An 18,078-nucleotide genomic window follows, 5' to 3' on the forward strand; every position below is an offset into this window, starting at 1 on the left:
CACATTAACTCTTTTTTTAATTTTTGACCGTATAAATTGAGATAGACCTGGATTAACTTCAGACAATTGTGAACAGTATTTTTCTTCCATAAAACTTAACACATTTAAGCCCATTATCAGACTGTGGCTCTGTCGAAAGCAATCTATCCTTTGACAATGATGTCCCATTTAAATATGTCTATGGCAGCACATGGTTCAGAGACAGTATCCACCAGCCTGATGGAGCTGGTCCTGCACCAACATGTTGGTACATGAATTAGTCATATCATCACCAACAGGGGGCCTGGGGGTGGGAGGGTGTACAGTAGTTTGTGTGTCTCTGTGTGTTTCTTGTGTATGCATGTTTAACTTTGGCCCATATTTAACACATGTATGCTTGCATGTGGTCATGTACAGATACAGCCATCAGATAAGTCCCAGAATAGGTGCTTTATATCTTTATCTATTTAGGTTGTGTTAACTGACTTGAGGTGGATTGTACTGGCCTGTGTGAAATATTGGATATCAGCCAGTCACTCCTGAGTCACTCATTGTTTATTGTTTTCTTCCCCAAATATAATGCAGGGTTAAAACACAAAGTTATGCTTTGAATTTTCTTGGCCTAGAAATTGTCAAAACTTTCAGTGCAAAAATTCTTTTTATGGTCCCTCTAAAGATTTTGAATCCTACATTGTTTTCAGGTGTGTGTGTGTCTGTGTGTGCATGCATGCGTGCGTGCATGCATGTGCATGTGCGTGTGGAGTCCAAGCCAGATTAGCATAAACCGTATAATCTCTTTTACACGTAGTTGTTTTTATGATATATAGTTTATTGTATATCACAAGTGTTTTAGCACCATTATCCACCTCCACAATAACCCACACACAGGTCATCTCATTTATTCACTCACACAGCATTGCATGCATGCAAGGCACTCATTATTCCTGCACATACACACTAATGCACACCTGCACATAAGTACAGTGTCATGCAGTGGTGTGTAGTCGTGCACATGTAGTAAAGAATTCACACACACCAAGCGTTTAATCTGTCTAAGCCATTTGCCTAATCAGCTCTCTCTCAGCACAATACCATTCATAGATGGACAGTAACCACTCTCACACACACACACACATACACACACACACACACACACACACACACACACACACACACACACACACACACAGAGCAAACCGTCCAAACACTAGGCTTTGCCGGACTAGTAACAGCTTTACCAAGCCCCCCCGTGTTACAACCTGTTGATGCCAAGTTGCATCACTTCACACATCTTCGAGGAGAGGAGGAGGAGGAGGATGAGAAAAAGTGGAAAAGAGGGTGAGAGGGAGGTGTGCAGAGTCTCCAGAGTGATCACATGACTTCAACGTTCATTTGTTCCATTTTTATGTCTTTTGCTTACCCGCTGACTCCTTCCGTTAATGTGGTTTAGATCTTCTTTCAAAGCTCCTTCACATGGGGTAAAACTGCTCGCTGCATCTCATTTGGTCTGTCTGTCTGACTGTCTGTCTTGTCTTTCTCTCTCTTCCCAGTCTTCTTACACCCACTTTCCCCAATTTTTGTTCTCCTCTATTATTTTGTACCCTTTCTTTCTTGAATTCACTTGTTTGTGTGCTGGGGGTGTGTTTTTGATGGGGGAGGCGGGGTGCCAGGCTTTATTTCAGTAGCTATCTAGAGAGCTGAAGCAGGAGAGATGAGAGACAGACAGGGCTGATGCAACCAGGAGACACACAGACACATACACAGATTCACTGACACGCACAGACACACAAGTTCATACCGTAGGTAAAACGATAGAAAACACACACACACAAGCACACGTAAATACACAAAGATGTAGGCATAAACAGTCACATACAAATAGAGACACTGCATGGTTTTCTTGCGAGGCCTACTTCGTTGAATGTGTAGATAATTACATTGGCGCTGTGTTTGAATTAATTTAACTTGCACATAAATAAAACAACAGAGTACTGATGGCTAATTTACAGCTTTCAGTGCTACCGAAGTTCACTGATCAGATATCTCAAAAAACAGGATTACGCAGAGCATCTAATGAAAGCTTGACAGGCACAAAGAATAATACTTAAAAGCAGTGTAACTAAGTGTTTTTCATTCAACTGCTAGTCGCTGTGAACAGTGTATACAAGATTTTGCAGCCTACAGGTTGTATGTTTGCTCTGCTGTATTCTTGTGTTAATTCATCATTTGTCACACCTCTACCACAGATGTGGAGGCCTCAGATGAGGGTTTCATGCCTCTCAAAACTGCCTCAGTGACCAAGAGATGCCTTTAGGCACTAAGCATGTAAGCCTGTATATGTGATCTTTCACATTATGTAAGCGGGTAAACTGACACCATGCCTGCATCATGTTACATCCCTACAGTGGTTTCCAAGCATGTTCTGGGACATTCTTAGAGGGAAATCAAAGCTTAATACCATGAAATTGACTTTAGTCAGGCTACAGTAAAACTGGCTGCTTTAACTAATTCTGAGATGTTATGTTATAGCAGCATTGTGGATAGCAGCAGGTTGGCATGGTGCTTCATGAGACCTTTCGATGAAGAAGAAGAAGAGGCAGCGTTCCTTTACCTTGCAGGCACACTGCTCTAAATACATAAATCCCTAGTTGCAGTATGTAGTGAAATATATATATGTATATGTATATATCACACCTCGATTTGACAAGCTACAAGCTAACAAGTAACCATGATCTCTTGGCGTACGCCTGCCCTGACCTGATGTTACTGAGAGGACAGTGATGCTGAACCTTGGGGCCATAATTGAGACCTTGAGTGCTGTGTACCTCCCGTATTTTACAACTTTTTGGTAAAGTTTGTTATTTTGTTACAGAAAAAGTGTTTTATATTGTATTTGTTGGATTTTACCAAACAAAATGCAGTGTGCAGTTATTTATAGCAAACCACAACTGTCACATTGAGATTGGGAGGAAACATTGTGTCGAGATACCCCCATTGATGTCATCGTTCAAGTTCCTCAATTAAATAGTGCAGCCTCGAAATCACATACCTAAAGTATCCCCCACACCCCGCAAAATCTTCAAGGCTGCCATCTTTATGCAGATGGTTCCATGGAACAGAAGGCACAGGACTTTGCCTTTAAGACCGATATTTTTGGAGTGGGTGTGATGGTTTAGATCCCTTTAAGAGCAGGGGATTAGGGTGATGCTGATGCTTAGTGTCTTGGCCTATGTGCCTGCGTGTCTTGCTGCCTCTGCCTGTATGTCAGCTTGCTCTGTGTGGGGTTGGCCTTTGGAGCCAGATTTTCTTGCTGCATCTGGCTGATGTGCGCCGAGATTTCATGGTAGACAGAAAAAGAGAAAGAGAGAGAGGAGAGAGTGAGAGAGAGATGAGAATGAGAGAGAGAAAGACAGAGAGCGAGACAGGAGTGAGAGAGATGGTGTACAACTGTGTGCATGTGTGCGAGTGTGTGTGTGATGCATGTGCAGCGAAGCTAACTGGAGCAGGGTGTCCAGGATGCGTACACGCTTGACGGCCTGGCTGCAGCCTTGTGATACAAAACATTTAGTGTTAGTGTGTTTGTCTGCACGCACACAGGCAACTGTTACACTCTGTGCATGTGTGGAAATGATGCATCAGTGACTCAGCTTCAGCTGTCAAGTGTGTGTGTCTGTCTGTTTGTGTGTGTGTGTGTGTGTGTGTGTGTGTGTGTGTGTGTGTGTGTGTGTGTGTGCGTGTGTGCGCGTGCGCCCGCATGTTTACGTGAGCAAGTGTGACTGTGACTTGGATGAGCAGCAGGACTAGACAGCTAGCCATCATCATGACTGTCTTTTTTCCTGCCTTATCACCTATCAGCTGTCCATGAGACACACAAATGCAAATACTCACACAAAGACACACACACACACACACACACACACGAATGTGGATCTTTCTTTTTCTTTGAAGGGACTGTGAAGTAACATTAGATCAAACCATCTATCAATGACCAACTTAAGTTGTGTGTGTGTCAGTGTAATTTAATGCTTTAGCTGGTATTTTTTAACTTTAAATACATAGCAATTCAGATAACACAGATTATATTGTTAGCAATTTATACCCTCTTCAGAAGTTTGATATCTGCTTACTTGGGTCAAGTAAAACTGTTATAGGTAATACAGTTCTCTTGCACACAGGAAGTGATCTGTTTTCTTAGTGTCAAATTGAACAGGATCTGCATAATTAGCATGAGGGAAACAAATGTCGCAATCTTGTGCGTACCCAGAAACATGTAGTCAGCTCATCATTTTCTTCACTATTCTGTTTCCCAGGTCAAGTTGGCCAATGCCGGGCCCGTCGTGGACATCTGTTGGCCGTAGCAGCAGCAGCAGCAGCGGCAGTAGTGTGTATGTGAGCGTGGTCCCCAGCGCCTAGCCCATGTCCAGCCCATAATGCCGTCGTCCACACGGAAAGGGGTGCCAAAAGACCCCGAACTGGCCGACCTCTTCTTCAAAGATGATCCCGAGGACGTCTTCTGTGACCTGCATGAGATCGGCCATGGCAGCTTTGGGGCCGTCTACTTTGTAAGTGCACAGTCACAGTTTTGTGTCATTTGGCTTCCACAGGTCATGAAGGTAATTTTAAGTCCTTGAAAGAGTCTTGAACTTCATCTAAAGTGGAAATTAATGACTCCACAAATGTCCTCCGTTGAATTAATTTTGCAGAGATTTTTGGTTGGATTGTATATGAAATGTTCTTCAAGCTGTTGTTCTTGGAATCAGAATAGTTTTTCACAGGTATTTGCCTCGGTATCAAACATGTCTTTTTGTATTGAGTAGTACTCAATCATACATTCAACAGCATTTCTTGTTGAATATATGATTGTCTGTTCAAGTCTGTTCAGATAGAGTTTCAAAGTTTATCAATTAAATATGACGAATTCAAAGTTTTAAAGGTTATTGACTTGTGGGAGTAAAATGAGAAAGATGCAGTTGGTGGTAGATTTTATTGGTTGTTCGTTTAGCTTGAGTGTTATAGTTCAGAAAGTAACACAGCATGTGAACAAGGGACTGGACCGTTTAAGAAGTCATTTTACGATTAAGCAAGACACTCTTAGCCCTTTACCACATGACAATTGTTAAAACACCGATATAGCTTTGATTTATTTATTAACTAGTTACCCTACAGAAACTATTTATTTGTCGATTCTCTGATTTGTACACGTTGCAAGTGTAGCCCACAACATTCTGGGCCCTTTGAATGCAGTTAAATGAAGACAGATTCCCTCTCAGCACTTTCTCTGTAGCCTTTCTTATTAATCTCATCATCACTAATTACTCATCAAGCCTTTGATTCTAAAGCTGCATGGAGGGGGGGTTGAAACCATGCTGCATCTCTCTGCTCTCCCTTCATTTCTTCTGCTCTGTTCCTCAGTCCTCTCCTCTCCTCTCCTCTCCTCGCCTCTCTTCCAGATGCAGGGCTGGGGGCAATAAGCCTCTTCCCTCCCTCCTAAGACAGCTGTTTTCTTGGTATAGAAAAGGAGAAGCTGTCGATAGTGGGGCAGGATTTTCTTGGCTGGCAGGGCTTTACCATCCTCTTCTATCCCATGTCATTTGCACACACAGACACACACACACACACACACACACACACACACACACACACACACACACACACACAACCCCAATACACCAGTAGTAGCCCTCTTGCCCTTGTCCGTCTGGCTAACAGGCTCCAGTGTGCGTCTAAATCCTGCCCTGATGCCAGCACTGTGCTCACTGACACACTTATGCTGTCCGCATTACAACTGGTACACTGCTAGCTTTAGCTGTTAGCCAGAGCAGCTTTTGTGAAAGTAGTCCATGGCTTTTTTTTCCCAGATAAAGATATACATTTTCTTCTGTGTTTGAATGCTGAAATGACTGAACAAATGTAAGAGAATACATGTCTGTGTAAAGCAAATATCACAATGACCTTGATTATCATGATAGTATAACAGAAATCAAAAAAAGAAATGCTGTGCAAATTGCTGTATTGCCAATATACTAACCATACTTAATATCATGCTTGGTTTCTTCAGTAGAGCTGATAGTATTCAATCCACTCTCTTTTATTGTCTTTTCTGTAGTTAATGTTCAATCGTGATAAACAGTGATTATTTATTTATTTATACAGAAAAATATTCACCCCTGAGTAGTTTCTGCAGTCTTCATCTCACGCTGCACATGCTCCTTATAACCACCCAGAAGACAGGGTAGCGTGTAGGTGACACTCAAAAAAAAAGGGCTGCAATCAGAGGACAAATACATTTTAAGAAAAAAATCTGATTCATTGTGGGGAAAAAACTCCAAAGACCCAAGAAACTGATGGAAACATGGGAAGAACATGCTAGCACCTTCGCAACAAGGGTCCTTGTTAAACTGAGCTACCCAGGCCATAAGCTGTGTTTTTACAATGCTAAAGTTTAGTTGCATAGTCTAACATTAAAGAAATAAATGTCTGAAATATTTATACTGTAAAATATAGCTGCAGGTTAAATGTATGAAAAAGGGGAAAAATACATTGGCTGTCTCTGCGAGTGCATGCCTATTCTCAAGGTTATTGCTGCATATGCATGCATAGTCAAAGAATAGTGTGCAATTGTATGTGCATTCATAGTTTATGCATGTCAAGACAAAAGGAGGAACTCCATTATAGAGGAGAACAAGGAGAATTCCCTTTGCTGGATATGCAGGCCCATCAGCCAGGCCTTTGAGCACACATCACTATAGTGGATGTTGAATGAATTAGCCTCTTGTAATTATTGATACATCTGCAATGACAATTAGCCTGGATGTATTTCAATATTTCAGTGTTACATGATTTCCTCTTCTCTATAGTTATCTATCTATACACTTCACCAAAGAGAACAACTATTATGCATGAACTGACAATCATAGGGATCAAGTGAATCTGAAAAAAAAAAGTCAAATGGGAATAATGTTGCCTGCTGGTACTGTAATTCCGTTTGAATCTCAACATGAAATTCCCATTCATTTGTAAGTGGGATGAAGCCGAGATAAGGCTTAGGCTGAGCTGCAGTGTAGCTGTCCATAAGGCCAAATGCTTTTTGAGGTTAACACCACGGGTTCATGTGAATGTGCACAGACAACTCAAACACTTGCAGTAGCTACAGAATAACCTCATCCCTTACCTACAGGCTTCCCCTAATCACGCTGTTGAGTGCTTTCATCAGGTGGAAATTTGTTTAAATTCAAATGAGAGAATCTGTTACTGCCTTATCACTCTTTTGGGGATGTTCTGCCGTGTACGTGCTTTATGATGTTTTGCATGCATTGAATTTATCTGGCTCGTCTCCAGCTCACCTTAAGACATTACATGATTTGGTAACTGTTTACTTTAACCCCTCTATTGAACATTTATAAGTAGTATATGGACATGTAAATCGTTTGTAGTACACTATAGTGTGTTTGTAAGCAGATATCAGTGTTTATTGATATATTTTTGAACAATTTTAACTCCTTCTGTGAGTAACCTTAAGTGGATAAAGGCTGGTGTATAAACTTAATGACAGATAATATTGTAAAACACAGTCGTAATAATGTATGTCTTTATAATATAGTCTTGTTTGTTGACAGATACTCTACATTAAAAAAACATTTACATGTCCATCTGTCTGAATACAACTACTGTATAGTATGTTATAAATAAAGTATGTAACTAGGTAATGAAGATTTGACTTTTTAAGAGAAAGCTCAGGAATCTGGATCGTGCTAAAGTAATTTCGTACAACCATTAAAGAGTGTTACGTCTTTCTATTGTTTTGTATCAATATGTGTCAGCCTCTAATTGACGCAGGATTCTTTTTATAGTGTGTTATGTCCAGTGGACAAAAAAAAGTCCTGTGGTGTCCTCTGAGAGGATTACTGTATGTGTGTTTGTGACAATTGTCTATCTATAATTTGTTTAGACCTCAAATTTCAAGACTTAACTAGAATCTAATATCTCGTTTTCTTCTCCAGGCACGTAACTCCTATTCCAACGAAGTGGTGGCCATCAAAAAGATGTCCTATAATGGCAAGCAGACTACTGAAGTAGGTGCCGCTGTAAATGCATCACCACAATTTAGTCATTGTGTCTCTGAACCATATCTCAAGCTCAAGGTCACATTTATTTTCTGTTGCCTCGGCACAATTCTAGGAACGGTTAAAGCAAGAGCTCAAAATGCAAAATGCGTTGTCTCACCCAAAGCATGACAGTAGCTTGTCACACAGTCAGATGTCTTATTTTGGTGAATAATTATTCTAAAGGAGCAAAAATCTGGATAATTACTCACCATCTAAAGCAAACCACTGAAAAGGTTTAGGCACAAGCGTATTTCAGAAGGTGTCCCATGTGATCACAGCATCTACTTGACAAGCCCACATTGCTGTCTCTTTTGTAAACTTTCTTTTTATAAACCCACGAGTGGTGGTTTTATCTGGGGGCTCTTGCATGACATTGTCACACTGTTCCTAACTAACTGAGCCTTTTTATCACTGTTAAATATTTATGTTGTTGCAATGCTATTAGGAGACGTCCCTGTCTGTTTGTCCACAGTGGTAACAGATGTAAAAAAGTCATGATACCTGTGTGAGTGGTGACTACAGTGAGGCCAGCTGCAGCATTGCAAACAATGTCACAGCAATGTGTGTAACTGTGAGGCTACCTGTCGTGTGTAACCGTCTGTGTGTCTGGATTTGTTTTTGCCAGAAGTGGCAGGACATTATTAAGGAGGTCAAGTTTTTGGGACAGCTGCGACACCCAAACACGATTGAGTACAAAGGCTGCTACTTAAAAGACAACACTGCCTGGGTGAGTGGATCCTTCTCCTTTTGTCCTGTTTCCTCCTTTGTGTCAGTGTATTTTGTCTGATCCTTTTCCTCTTTCTCTTTCTTTTAGTCTCCTTCTGACTGTTTTCCCTCTGCCTGCTTCTGTTTCTCTGCATGTCTTGTAATCAGTGCAACCTCCATTGCAGACATCATAATTTTACAGTCAAAAACAATTTGGAGCAACTTCACAAGTTTTCACTTGACCTGGCCTGAAGCTCTGTATCAGGATATTTTATGATCACATGCCATGTGAATGATTGGTTACTCAGCTGTAACTCTATTCTGTTTCAGCTGGTGATGGAGTACTGCCTGGGCTCCGCATCAGATTTACTAGAGGGTAAGTGTATTTAATTCTCAAAATGCCAAACTTCTCCTTTAAAGATCTCGTAACATGTGACTGAAGTCAGACCAGTTGGAGGTAGTGATGGGGCCAAGGTGATGAGAGAAGCCTTTCTATAGCCAGGTGGCTTGTATTCTCTGCTAGGTTTAAGAAACTTCTCCCGACATTCAGCTGTAACTTTACAGTACCTTTGGTTTTGGTTCGCGTTGGTTAGCTTTGCATGAGTTAGGACTTTTAAAACAAGTCTCATTAACCTACAAGTAGCTTATGCCTGTAGGTTTAGTTGACTGCAGAAGACTGTATTCTGTGTTCTTCATCTCATTTTCCTTCTCTTTGGCTCAGTAGCTGAATATGAACATCAGTCCAGATGACTGTATGTATGTTCATGAGGTTTCGCTCTACTTTCTAGATATGAGGAACTACCTGCATTGATTTCTTAAAACCTCATGTTGTGTTTCCTGTGGTTATATGGTTATCATATACACATGCTTCACACATGCTTGATGTGAAAGTGTGCTTAGAGTCAATCACAGCAGCAGTATCCACGAAACGGTCCTTGGAGCAAGATAATACAAATGTAAAAGTAAATGTGGAATCTATTCGCCCATAACTGAATTTAGTGTGGTTATATGGTCTGACCTGTGCTGTTACATTGAGCACTTTGATTCATAGATTTATATAGAGAAAGATTGAAGAACATTTTCCTTTCCTCCTTCACTGTTTACCCTCTGAGCATTCCTCATCTGAACCTAATGTGTTATTTTAAGTGCCTATGTGTGTACACATCGCTGATGTAGGTGTGCAGTCATGACAGTTGGACCCAGTCTGTTTTTGTGACTTCTGCCTTTATCAGTCATACTTCTGCTCTGACCTTTTGCCTTGTCATGTAGTGTCTCTGTTACTGCAATGACCCACAGAGAGCCATCTTAGGAGCCCGTATCACAACTATTCAAACATGTTAACCATATGGTAGATGCCCAGAGAGGACTTTATTGTTGCCATATCAGTAGGACGGATTAGTTCAGTTATTTTACTAGATCAGGCATGAACTATACACAGAAGCGTTATTTTGAAGCTTTATTTGTTCTGTAGGTCTTTGTGTAGAACTGTAATAGTTCATTATTATACAACTCAAGTTTTTAGAAGGTTCCTACTCATTTCCACTGTACTCCTTTCTCCCCAAGTTCATAAGAAACCGCTCCAAGAGATGGAAATTGCTGCCATTACCCACGGTGCCTTGCTAGGACTGGCTTACTTACATTCCCATAATATGATTCACAGGTGAGTCAGTCTGTTTCCTCACTCCAGACATTTCCCGACAGGTACGTCCAATGACTTTAGCAAACACATGATAAGATGAGGTGAGACGCCCATGTTCTCCCTTTATTGCACTGTTGACTAATTAAGCTGTAAACACCTTGTGTCTTTACTCATCCCTCTTCAATATACTTCCTCAATAATTTCATTTATTGCAGATAAATATAATTGGCAATCCGACAACGGTGCGATATGAATCATTTTTACTGTGTCATCACATGAAATAAAACCCCCATTAAAATGAATGCATGCCGTATATAAATATACCACAGCAGTGGCCAGTTTGTAAAAATGGAGGGAAAAGCATTATGCATAATAGATTCTTGGAACTGATGCGTTTTCTCTTGGCTTCTGTATCTACACGTTCTCTTCATAAGCTCACTCTCTTCATCCCCCTCTCCCCGTCCAGAGATGTGAAAGCTGGTAACATCCTGCTGACTGAGCTGGGTCAGGTCAAACTGGCTGACTTTGGCTCTGCCTCCATTGCCTCACCTGCCAACTCCTTTGTGGGAACACCTTACTGGTCAGTATACACAAGACAAGACAAGACATGGACATATGATGGAGCACAACACAGGACAAGTTGTACTGAGAAGACTGACATGAACTGGAATATTTTTGCTATTTATTTTGATGATTTCTTCAGTGTCTGCTTGCTTTTGCATAGAAATTACACATTGTTTTGGAGTTAGCTCCTTCTCTGCCTTTTTTGTTGTTGCAGTGTGAGAGTTCTTCGTGTTGTTGCCACCTCGCTGTCAATGATTTTCGAAATTTGACTCCTGAGGACAAGCTCTTAGATTATAGGAATTTTTGTTTGGCACGCACACATGTATTACTCAAGAGCCCTTTTCAGACATGCTCCACATTAGGTAAATGTGATGGCTATTTTGTATGTTGGTCCGAATAAACGCCTGGGTCACTTTTACATAAAGTCACAACAGCAATTTTAGGTCGGACTTAGTAAAACTAATAAATGATGAAGGTCATGAGAAATTTAATTTTGGAGAGAAGAGGGATGAACATGCCTCACACAAAAGATGGCCCTCATTGTTGCTGCCTTTGAGAGAACTGACAACACATTTTCTCATTCATATCATTAGTTTTCAACCCGCCGCTATTCTCCCTCTGCCAAAAATTGTGGCTCTTTCTGTAATAGTCCTGTCATATCTGAAAAGAAGATTTGCGTATTTAAACCGTTTGTCTGAATGACAGAAAGACAGCACTTTAACAGCTTGATGAGGCCAGCAATGTTACATATTCCGTGTCTGAAAAGGACAGCCTTTTCAGACATCAGGGCAGCCTATCTCGTATGTGTTGTTACTGAAGCTGCTGTAATGTCCTCTGTATCAGGTCTGCCGTACCCACCATCACTCACACACACTTCACGCAGCTTTGATGGTGAATGAACATCATCACATAAACAGCTAGACTAGTGATGGACTCTCATGATGCCAAAAGCCAGAAGCACACAACTTTTTCTCGCTCGTCATGTTAAATTCTCACAATCACACACACACACACACACACAGTGTCACACTACATTTACAGAAACACACATATATTCCAAAAACTGAGCTGCCATCACAGCATACCAGAGTCTTTAAAAGCTCTGAGAGGCTTACCAGATTATAACATTTTCATGGATTTTTCCCCCATACTTAATAAACTCTGTGTGAGCATTTGCATGTGTATCCCTCTGTCCCCAGGATGGCCCCAGAAGTGATCCTAGCCATGGACGAGGGTCAGTACGAGGGGAAAGTGGACATCTGGTCCCTGGGGATCACCTGTATTGAACTTGGTGAGCATGCATCAACCTACTGGTCAATGAATGCTTTTATAAGCCCACACAGTCCCAGATTTAAGATGATTAAAAAGGAGGACAATAAACACATCTTATTTGTTCCTGTGTGCTTTTAAGACTTTGAATGTGTCTCATTCAAGGAGAAACTGATTGGTAAGAGATAAAATTGTCACTCTTATCCACCCATCTCTGACTCCTATCTTTTCTAATTTCAGCGGAGCGTAAACCCCCCTTGTTCAACATGAATGCCATGAGTGCCTTATATCACATCGCACAGAACGACTCTCCCACGCTACAGTCCAATGAGTGGTGAGTTGAAAACACCTCCCAAATCGTACCTTTCAGTTTTTTTTTTTCATTTTCTTTTTTAATGCTTTTGATTAAAAAAGCATAGCCTTTGCAGAACGCTGTCCAGTATGCGATCAGTCGATCAGTCAAACAAACGCACTGCAACATCTCAAAAAGTTTTGTATCCTCAAACCAAAAAAGTCCAGTGAAACTACTGTTACAATGCTTCCAATCAGCTGTGAATATTAAAGCCCAGTCCGATCTGGGCTCAGTCAGAGTAAGACATCCCTGTGTTAATCTGCACGACCTGTGATCCCTGCGACAGGCCTTGTACAAGGTCACACTCTTAAGTCTCTTATGTAATTACCTGCGAAACCTCTACCGCAGAAATACTGTATAATTACCCACAGCATTCTTGCTGGGCTGTAAGGCATATTATAATGTATATCAACATCAAAACAAAAGCAGTGTGATTATTCTGTTATTCTAGTCGTTAAAACTCACATTTTTTGTGTGTGTTTGCCATACTAACTGGGATGTTTCTTTGTACACAGAGGTAATTCTGCGCTCAGCCTCACAGCTTATGACTGTAGATGCTAATAGATTCTCTGGAGACTGTCCTTCTAGACATCAAAAAACTTAAAGCAATTAAATTTAGGCCAGCAGGTTTTAAAGAGCTCTTTGCCGTGTCTTTGCAGCAGCATCTCACCCACGGTATAAGTCCTTTTTTCTGTTAGAATGAGTTGTGCTACTGGGTATCATCATGAAATTTTATTGATTAAGAAAATACATGTGAAAATGTTGATTTCTGCTGATGCGGATCGCCTCTGTATTTGTTAGGTAACGAAGTAAAACAGATTTGTTCTGTTCTTAACTTGTTATAGCATCATGGGTGTTCATTCATTTTATAAACGACTCATTTGGGCTAGCTACAGCATGAATGCTAACACTTACTGTATGCTAGCCACCATAGACTGGCTATTTTATGTTATATGTTCTCAACTGACTAAATATACCCGGCACACGTGCAGTGTCCTTCACGTTAGCTCATAGATAATTACTCAATATGCACATAAATATACATTATATACCGTACTTGTAACCTCATAATTATTTCAAATGCACATGTTCTCAATATGAGCTTGTGTAACGTGGAGATGTGGAAGCAAAGGAGGGACTTAGTAGGAAATGAGGTAAATGTTGGCACAGCAGAAAAGAGGATAAATATTTATCAGCATGCATCTATGGAGAAATGGGTGATCTAAATTGGCAAAAAAGATGTAGAAGGATGCTAGCAGGAAATTAGCAATGCAGCAAATATTTCACCGTTCTCCTGAGTTGCTGTAGCCACTGCTCACACTCACAGGCAAACTGAAACTCATCAAATATTAACCCTTTGTTTGATGTTCTCCCTGTAATTTACCTTTGTATACTTCTTCCATGCTATCACCACAGTGGTATGAAAGTGAAGTGTGCAGTCCCAAGCATGCAGAATCGTGTCTGTGTTTGCCCCTTGTAAGATTCTGTATCTCCTGCACAGCTGAGGCACGAAGCTGAACGTTGCTCTCTACCTGCCTTAGACCAGCCTGAAGGCATCAGTGGCCTTCGTGTGTCTTCCACCCAACATTTTTACACCTTAAAAGACAACATCCATTGTGGGCTCTCACAAAAGAGCATGTCATCAGAAACAGGAGGCGGGGGAGTCTTTTAAGATAAAATTTGTTGCCCATGACTTTGCACGGAGAAGCCCTGTTGTAAAATTAGCATTGGCTTGTAGCATCATGCTGAGGCGAGGGATTGTGTTGGGCGGCACAGGATTGTGGTATTTTTGGATGAGCTCCAGCAGCCCAAGGCGTAAGCAACATCCCGCCAGATGAGACTAGTGGAGACACGAGCTCCGTAGTGTAACTTCAGTACACAAGCCCACATTGTACATACAATGACATACAAGTGCGCTAACGGACCTTGGCTAACCATAGAGGATGTCAGATATAGATGTTGTGGTGGATATTTGCACTTACTGGCCTTACAATGACCCTAAATGTACATACCAACTATCAAAATCTTAAAATAGCACCACAGTCTACTTTATCTTAATGACCTATCACAGCAACCCATAGACCCAGTGTTACATGCACTGTGTAATCATGAGCATATTTTTAGATCAGAGTCAGTGGCACGGTGTTCCACAGCTCCAGTGGCCTATATTTTTATTGCTCCACATATTTACATAATCCATATATGGTTCATATATGGGGCTACACTAAGAGATTACATAGGATGGATCTGGTTTAATTCATTAATATGGTAAACACAGCACAACAGAAGAAGAGATTACTCATCACATTAAACATTCATTGACAATAAGTACAGTAGGTGTGTCTGAAGGCAGCTTATCATTAGGTTGTCATTTCTATTTCTGCTTAAGTTACTCTGATTTAAATGTGTTGGAGAAGAGGAATCATTGACCTCCGTCTCACTGTCCTCTTTACCCAGGTCTGACCCCTTCCGGAGCTTTGTCGACTACTGCCTACTGAAAATTCCTCAGGACAGACCCTCATCAGGGGAGCTGCTACGAGTGAGTGGGCTTCCTCTGTAATCCCTCCAGCTGTGACCTCACTTCCTGTCTCAGTCAGTCCCTGAGCCATACGGATGAGTCATTCCCACCCACCCATGGCTCCCTAATACGCAAGCCTATACACAGTGTCTTCTTCATGCACAGGAATCGAGCACCCCACTGAGAATGGCTCATTCGTTTTCCTTTTTTTTTTTCTCTGTTGTAACTCCTCCTGTGCTGCGCCTTGTAGCCATGGTCCTTATGGGCTCCATAAAACTGCTTGTTTGTGTGTGTGAAACTGTGCTTTCACATCAGTCCTTTGATTAGGTCCAACCAGTGTGAGTTTTTAAACAGTGATTAGTGTCAGTGTCAGTAGTGACAATTATTGTCCCTGTTTTAAAGTATTTTTGGGCATTTCATGCCTTTATTGATGGTTAGAAAGTAGAGAGATGACAGGAAATAAGGGGAGAGAGAGATGGAAGGACGTGCAACAAAAGTCCCCAGCTGTCCGCGGACCAGGACATTAGAGTTCATGGTTTTTGCCTATTTTACTTTTTATACGTTTTTATTAAAAAAAAAAAAAAAAAAAAACACATTACAGCATTCATTGTTGGACCTTTCAAAAGCTTCGGAAACGTGGACCTCATCATAATAGTACTTTGTCAAACGTTTACTTCAATTGTCAATAATGAGCCCTGCTGCTCAAGGTTTAAAGGATGTTGGCACGTGTAACCTTCTGCTCTCTCCTGTCACTCTTCACTGTCATCCATCAAATAAAAGGCAAAGTCCTTCCATTAAATTTAAAAGTGAAATGCAGCAGCAAGTCAGGTCTTTACAGTGACATTTTTAAATCATCCTGCCCAGCAGCACCCCACAAAAACACACTCAACCTACACACTGCATTAATCTGTGTATGATCATTGTGTTTCCCTGTAATTGAGGAGTTGATCTTTTTGTTTGTGTAACCAACAGGTAATCCTATTGGCCGCTAAGAGTTTTATGTTCTCGGTGATCACGCTCAGCAGTGTGGGAGCTTGAGCAGGAGTTTTCACACCTGGCTCACTTTAGGGAGGATGAGGAGGAAGATGTGAGGTTAGGTAGCAGTTAAACAAGGGTCTCTGAACTGTCGTCTGGATATGATCAAAGTTTAGACTGGAATTCACTCTACCCAACACCCCTGACCCAAATCCTGGCCAAAAAACCATTAAAGAGGGATAAGTACCAAACAGACTTTGGATCAGTGTCGAAGGGGCTGCTTTATAGTAAAGAGCTTGGGGGGTGGGGTGTTAGCTTATGACTAATACCCCACTTTCTCTTCTCAGACACACACACGCACACGCACACACATATAATCACTCTTTCTTATAGAGCACACACACACACACACACACACACACGCAGACACGCAGACAGGCACATGCCCCTCCAAGCTCTTTAAAGGGGAAATCAGGTCACTAATCTGGGGGCCTTGAGCTATCAGCTGGCTTCAGGTTAAACACGCTCTCTCTCTGTATACCTCATTGAGAGTAATGGTAATTATATATATAATGAAATCATAACATCACAGTGACCCCCTCCCATAAGAAGCCACTGTTTAAGCAAAAATACTCCCTTGAGCACATATTTGAATGGTGTCCATCTTCTCACCTCTCTTCTCAACTCTTGGCGGAAAGAGAGTGAGAGTGTTTCTCTAAGTGTTGGACAGTTCCTTTTAATACATTAAGCATGTTAGGCTGCTCTCTAGGGATTGTTACTACTGCTGCTGCGATTATAGCAGAAACGAGATGGATCACAAATTGATACCTAACGGAGTAAATCTCTGAGGATGGATTAGTACTTCTGGCTACCGTTTACATTCAGGGAAGGGACTGAAGCTGCTGCGGAAATGCTGTCGCTCCTTCTTAGCACTAACCTCATAATGAGGAAGAATCCTGGAGATCACTTCTCCCTGCTGGATGGGACAGGGGTGGCCAACCACCCACACTGTGGTGTAGGTCCGTCAGAAAACAGGACAAACCACTCATGTATATTTTCAGAGCATGATGTCATTCCCCTGTGAACTGACGAACCCATTACTCCAGCATCTGTCACATGGACAGGAAGGTGTGCAAAGAAAGAGAGCTGGAAATAGACCTATTTTTTTTTTTTCTTTATTTTAATACAGTATGTATATTTTAGTCCTGTACTCTGAGGTTGCACACATTTCAAACATGTTAGCACACAATATTTTATGAATGAGAGTGACTAAGAGGTGTGAATATGTGTGTGTGTAAGAGTGGGTGGAAGCGTATTAGAGAGATGTTTTTGTTTTATTTTTATTTATAGTTCATTGCTAAAACGTACTTAAAAAAAAACATCTTTGCCACCTCATTCTTAGCCGACCCCTACCAGCCTCACCCACCCACTCTGACCTGCTGTTTATGTAACACACAATAAATAGTTACATGAGTGCGTAATGCCCCGACCCCACCAAATTACACCTCCATCAAATTACTGAAAGGTTGGATCCTTCAAGTAGAACTGGTCTCAGCTTGGGAGTCTTATCGAAATGGGTTTCATCCGGTCAGTTTAGTGTAAAATTGTGTCCGAAAATATAATTAAATAATCATGTTTTTATAAAGACATCCTGATTTAATGTATGCTTTTAATGTTGTAGTATTTTAATGTCATTTTAGTTTATTGGCCAAAAACAAAAAAATCTGGATGAAAAGACTTGAAACCTCCCTTAGCAGCACATTAGTCATTGATTGCTTTTATTTCTTGATGTAGTGTAATTAAAGCGGTCATAAACTTGGTCCAAAGGCAAATCCAGTTTTGTGTAATTGGAATGAAAAGGATCAAGAGTGTTTATGGAAATTGATTTCATGGACAATCTTACACAGATCCCATTTGTTCAGTGTACTTGAGGATGTGGAGTGCTGGGACTCCCTGGATGGGCTAAGCAACC

The 18,078-nt window shown here is 41.1% G+C and overlaps 1 protein-coding gene across 4 annotated transcripts in view; it reads left to right on the forward strand.

Annotated features, from left to right (window-relative positions):
- taok3a (TAO kinase 3a) overlaps positions 1-18,078 on the forward strand; it is a 64,600-nt gene that overhangs the window by 28,684 nt on the left and 17,838 nt on the right. For all 4 annotated transcript variants that reach the window (XM_076730069.1, XM_076730070.1, XM_076730071.1 and 1 more), the window contains exons 3-11: positions 4,290-4,541; positions 7,980-8,051; positions 8,710-8,811; positions 9,120-9,165; positions 10,353-10,449; positions 10,895-11,008; positions 12,192-12,283; positions 12,502-12,595; positions 15,071-15,152. In XM_076730069.1, the coding sequence (XP_076586184.1) occupies positions 4,410-4,541; positions 7,980-8,051; positions 8,710-8,811; positions 9,120-9,165; positions 10,353-10,449; positions 10,895-11,008; positions 12,192-12,283; positions 12,502-12,595; positions 15,071-15,152 (831 nt within the window). In that variant the 5' untranslated portion in view covers positions 4,290-4,409. The remainder of the gene's footprint in view (positions 1-4,289; positions 4,542-7,979; positions 8,052-8,709; positions 8,812-9,119; positions 9,166-10,352; positions 10,450-10,894; positions 11,009-12,191; positions 12,284-12,501; positions 12,596-15,070; positions 15,153-18,078) is intronic.

Source organism: Chaetodon auriga, chromosome 5 (genome assembly GCF_051107435.1).
Source record: "Chaetodon auriga isolate fChaAug3 chromosome 5, fChaAug3.hap1, whole genome shotgun sequence".
Classification (NCBI taxonomy): domain Eukaryota; kingdom Metazoa; phylum Chordata; class Actinopteri; order Chaetodontiformes; family Chaetodontidae; genus Chaetodon; species Chaetodon auriga.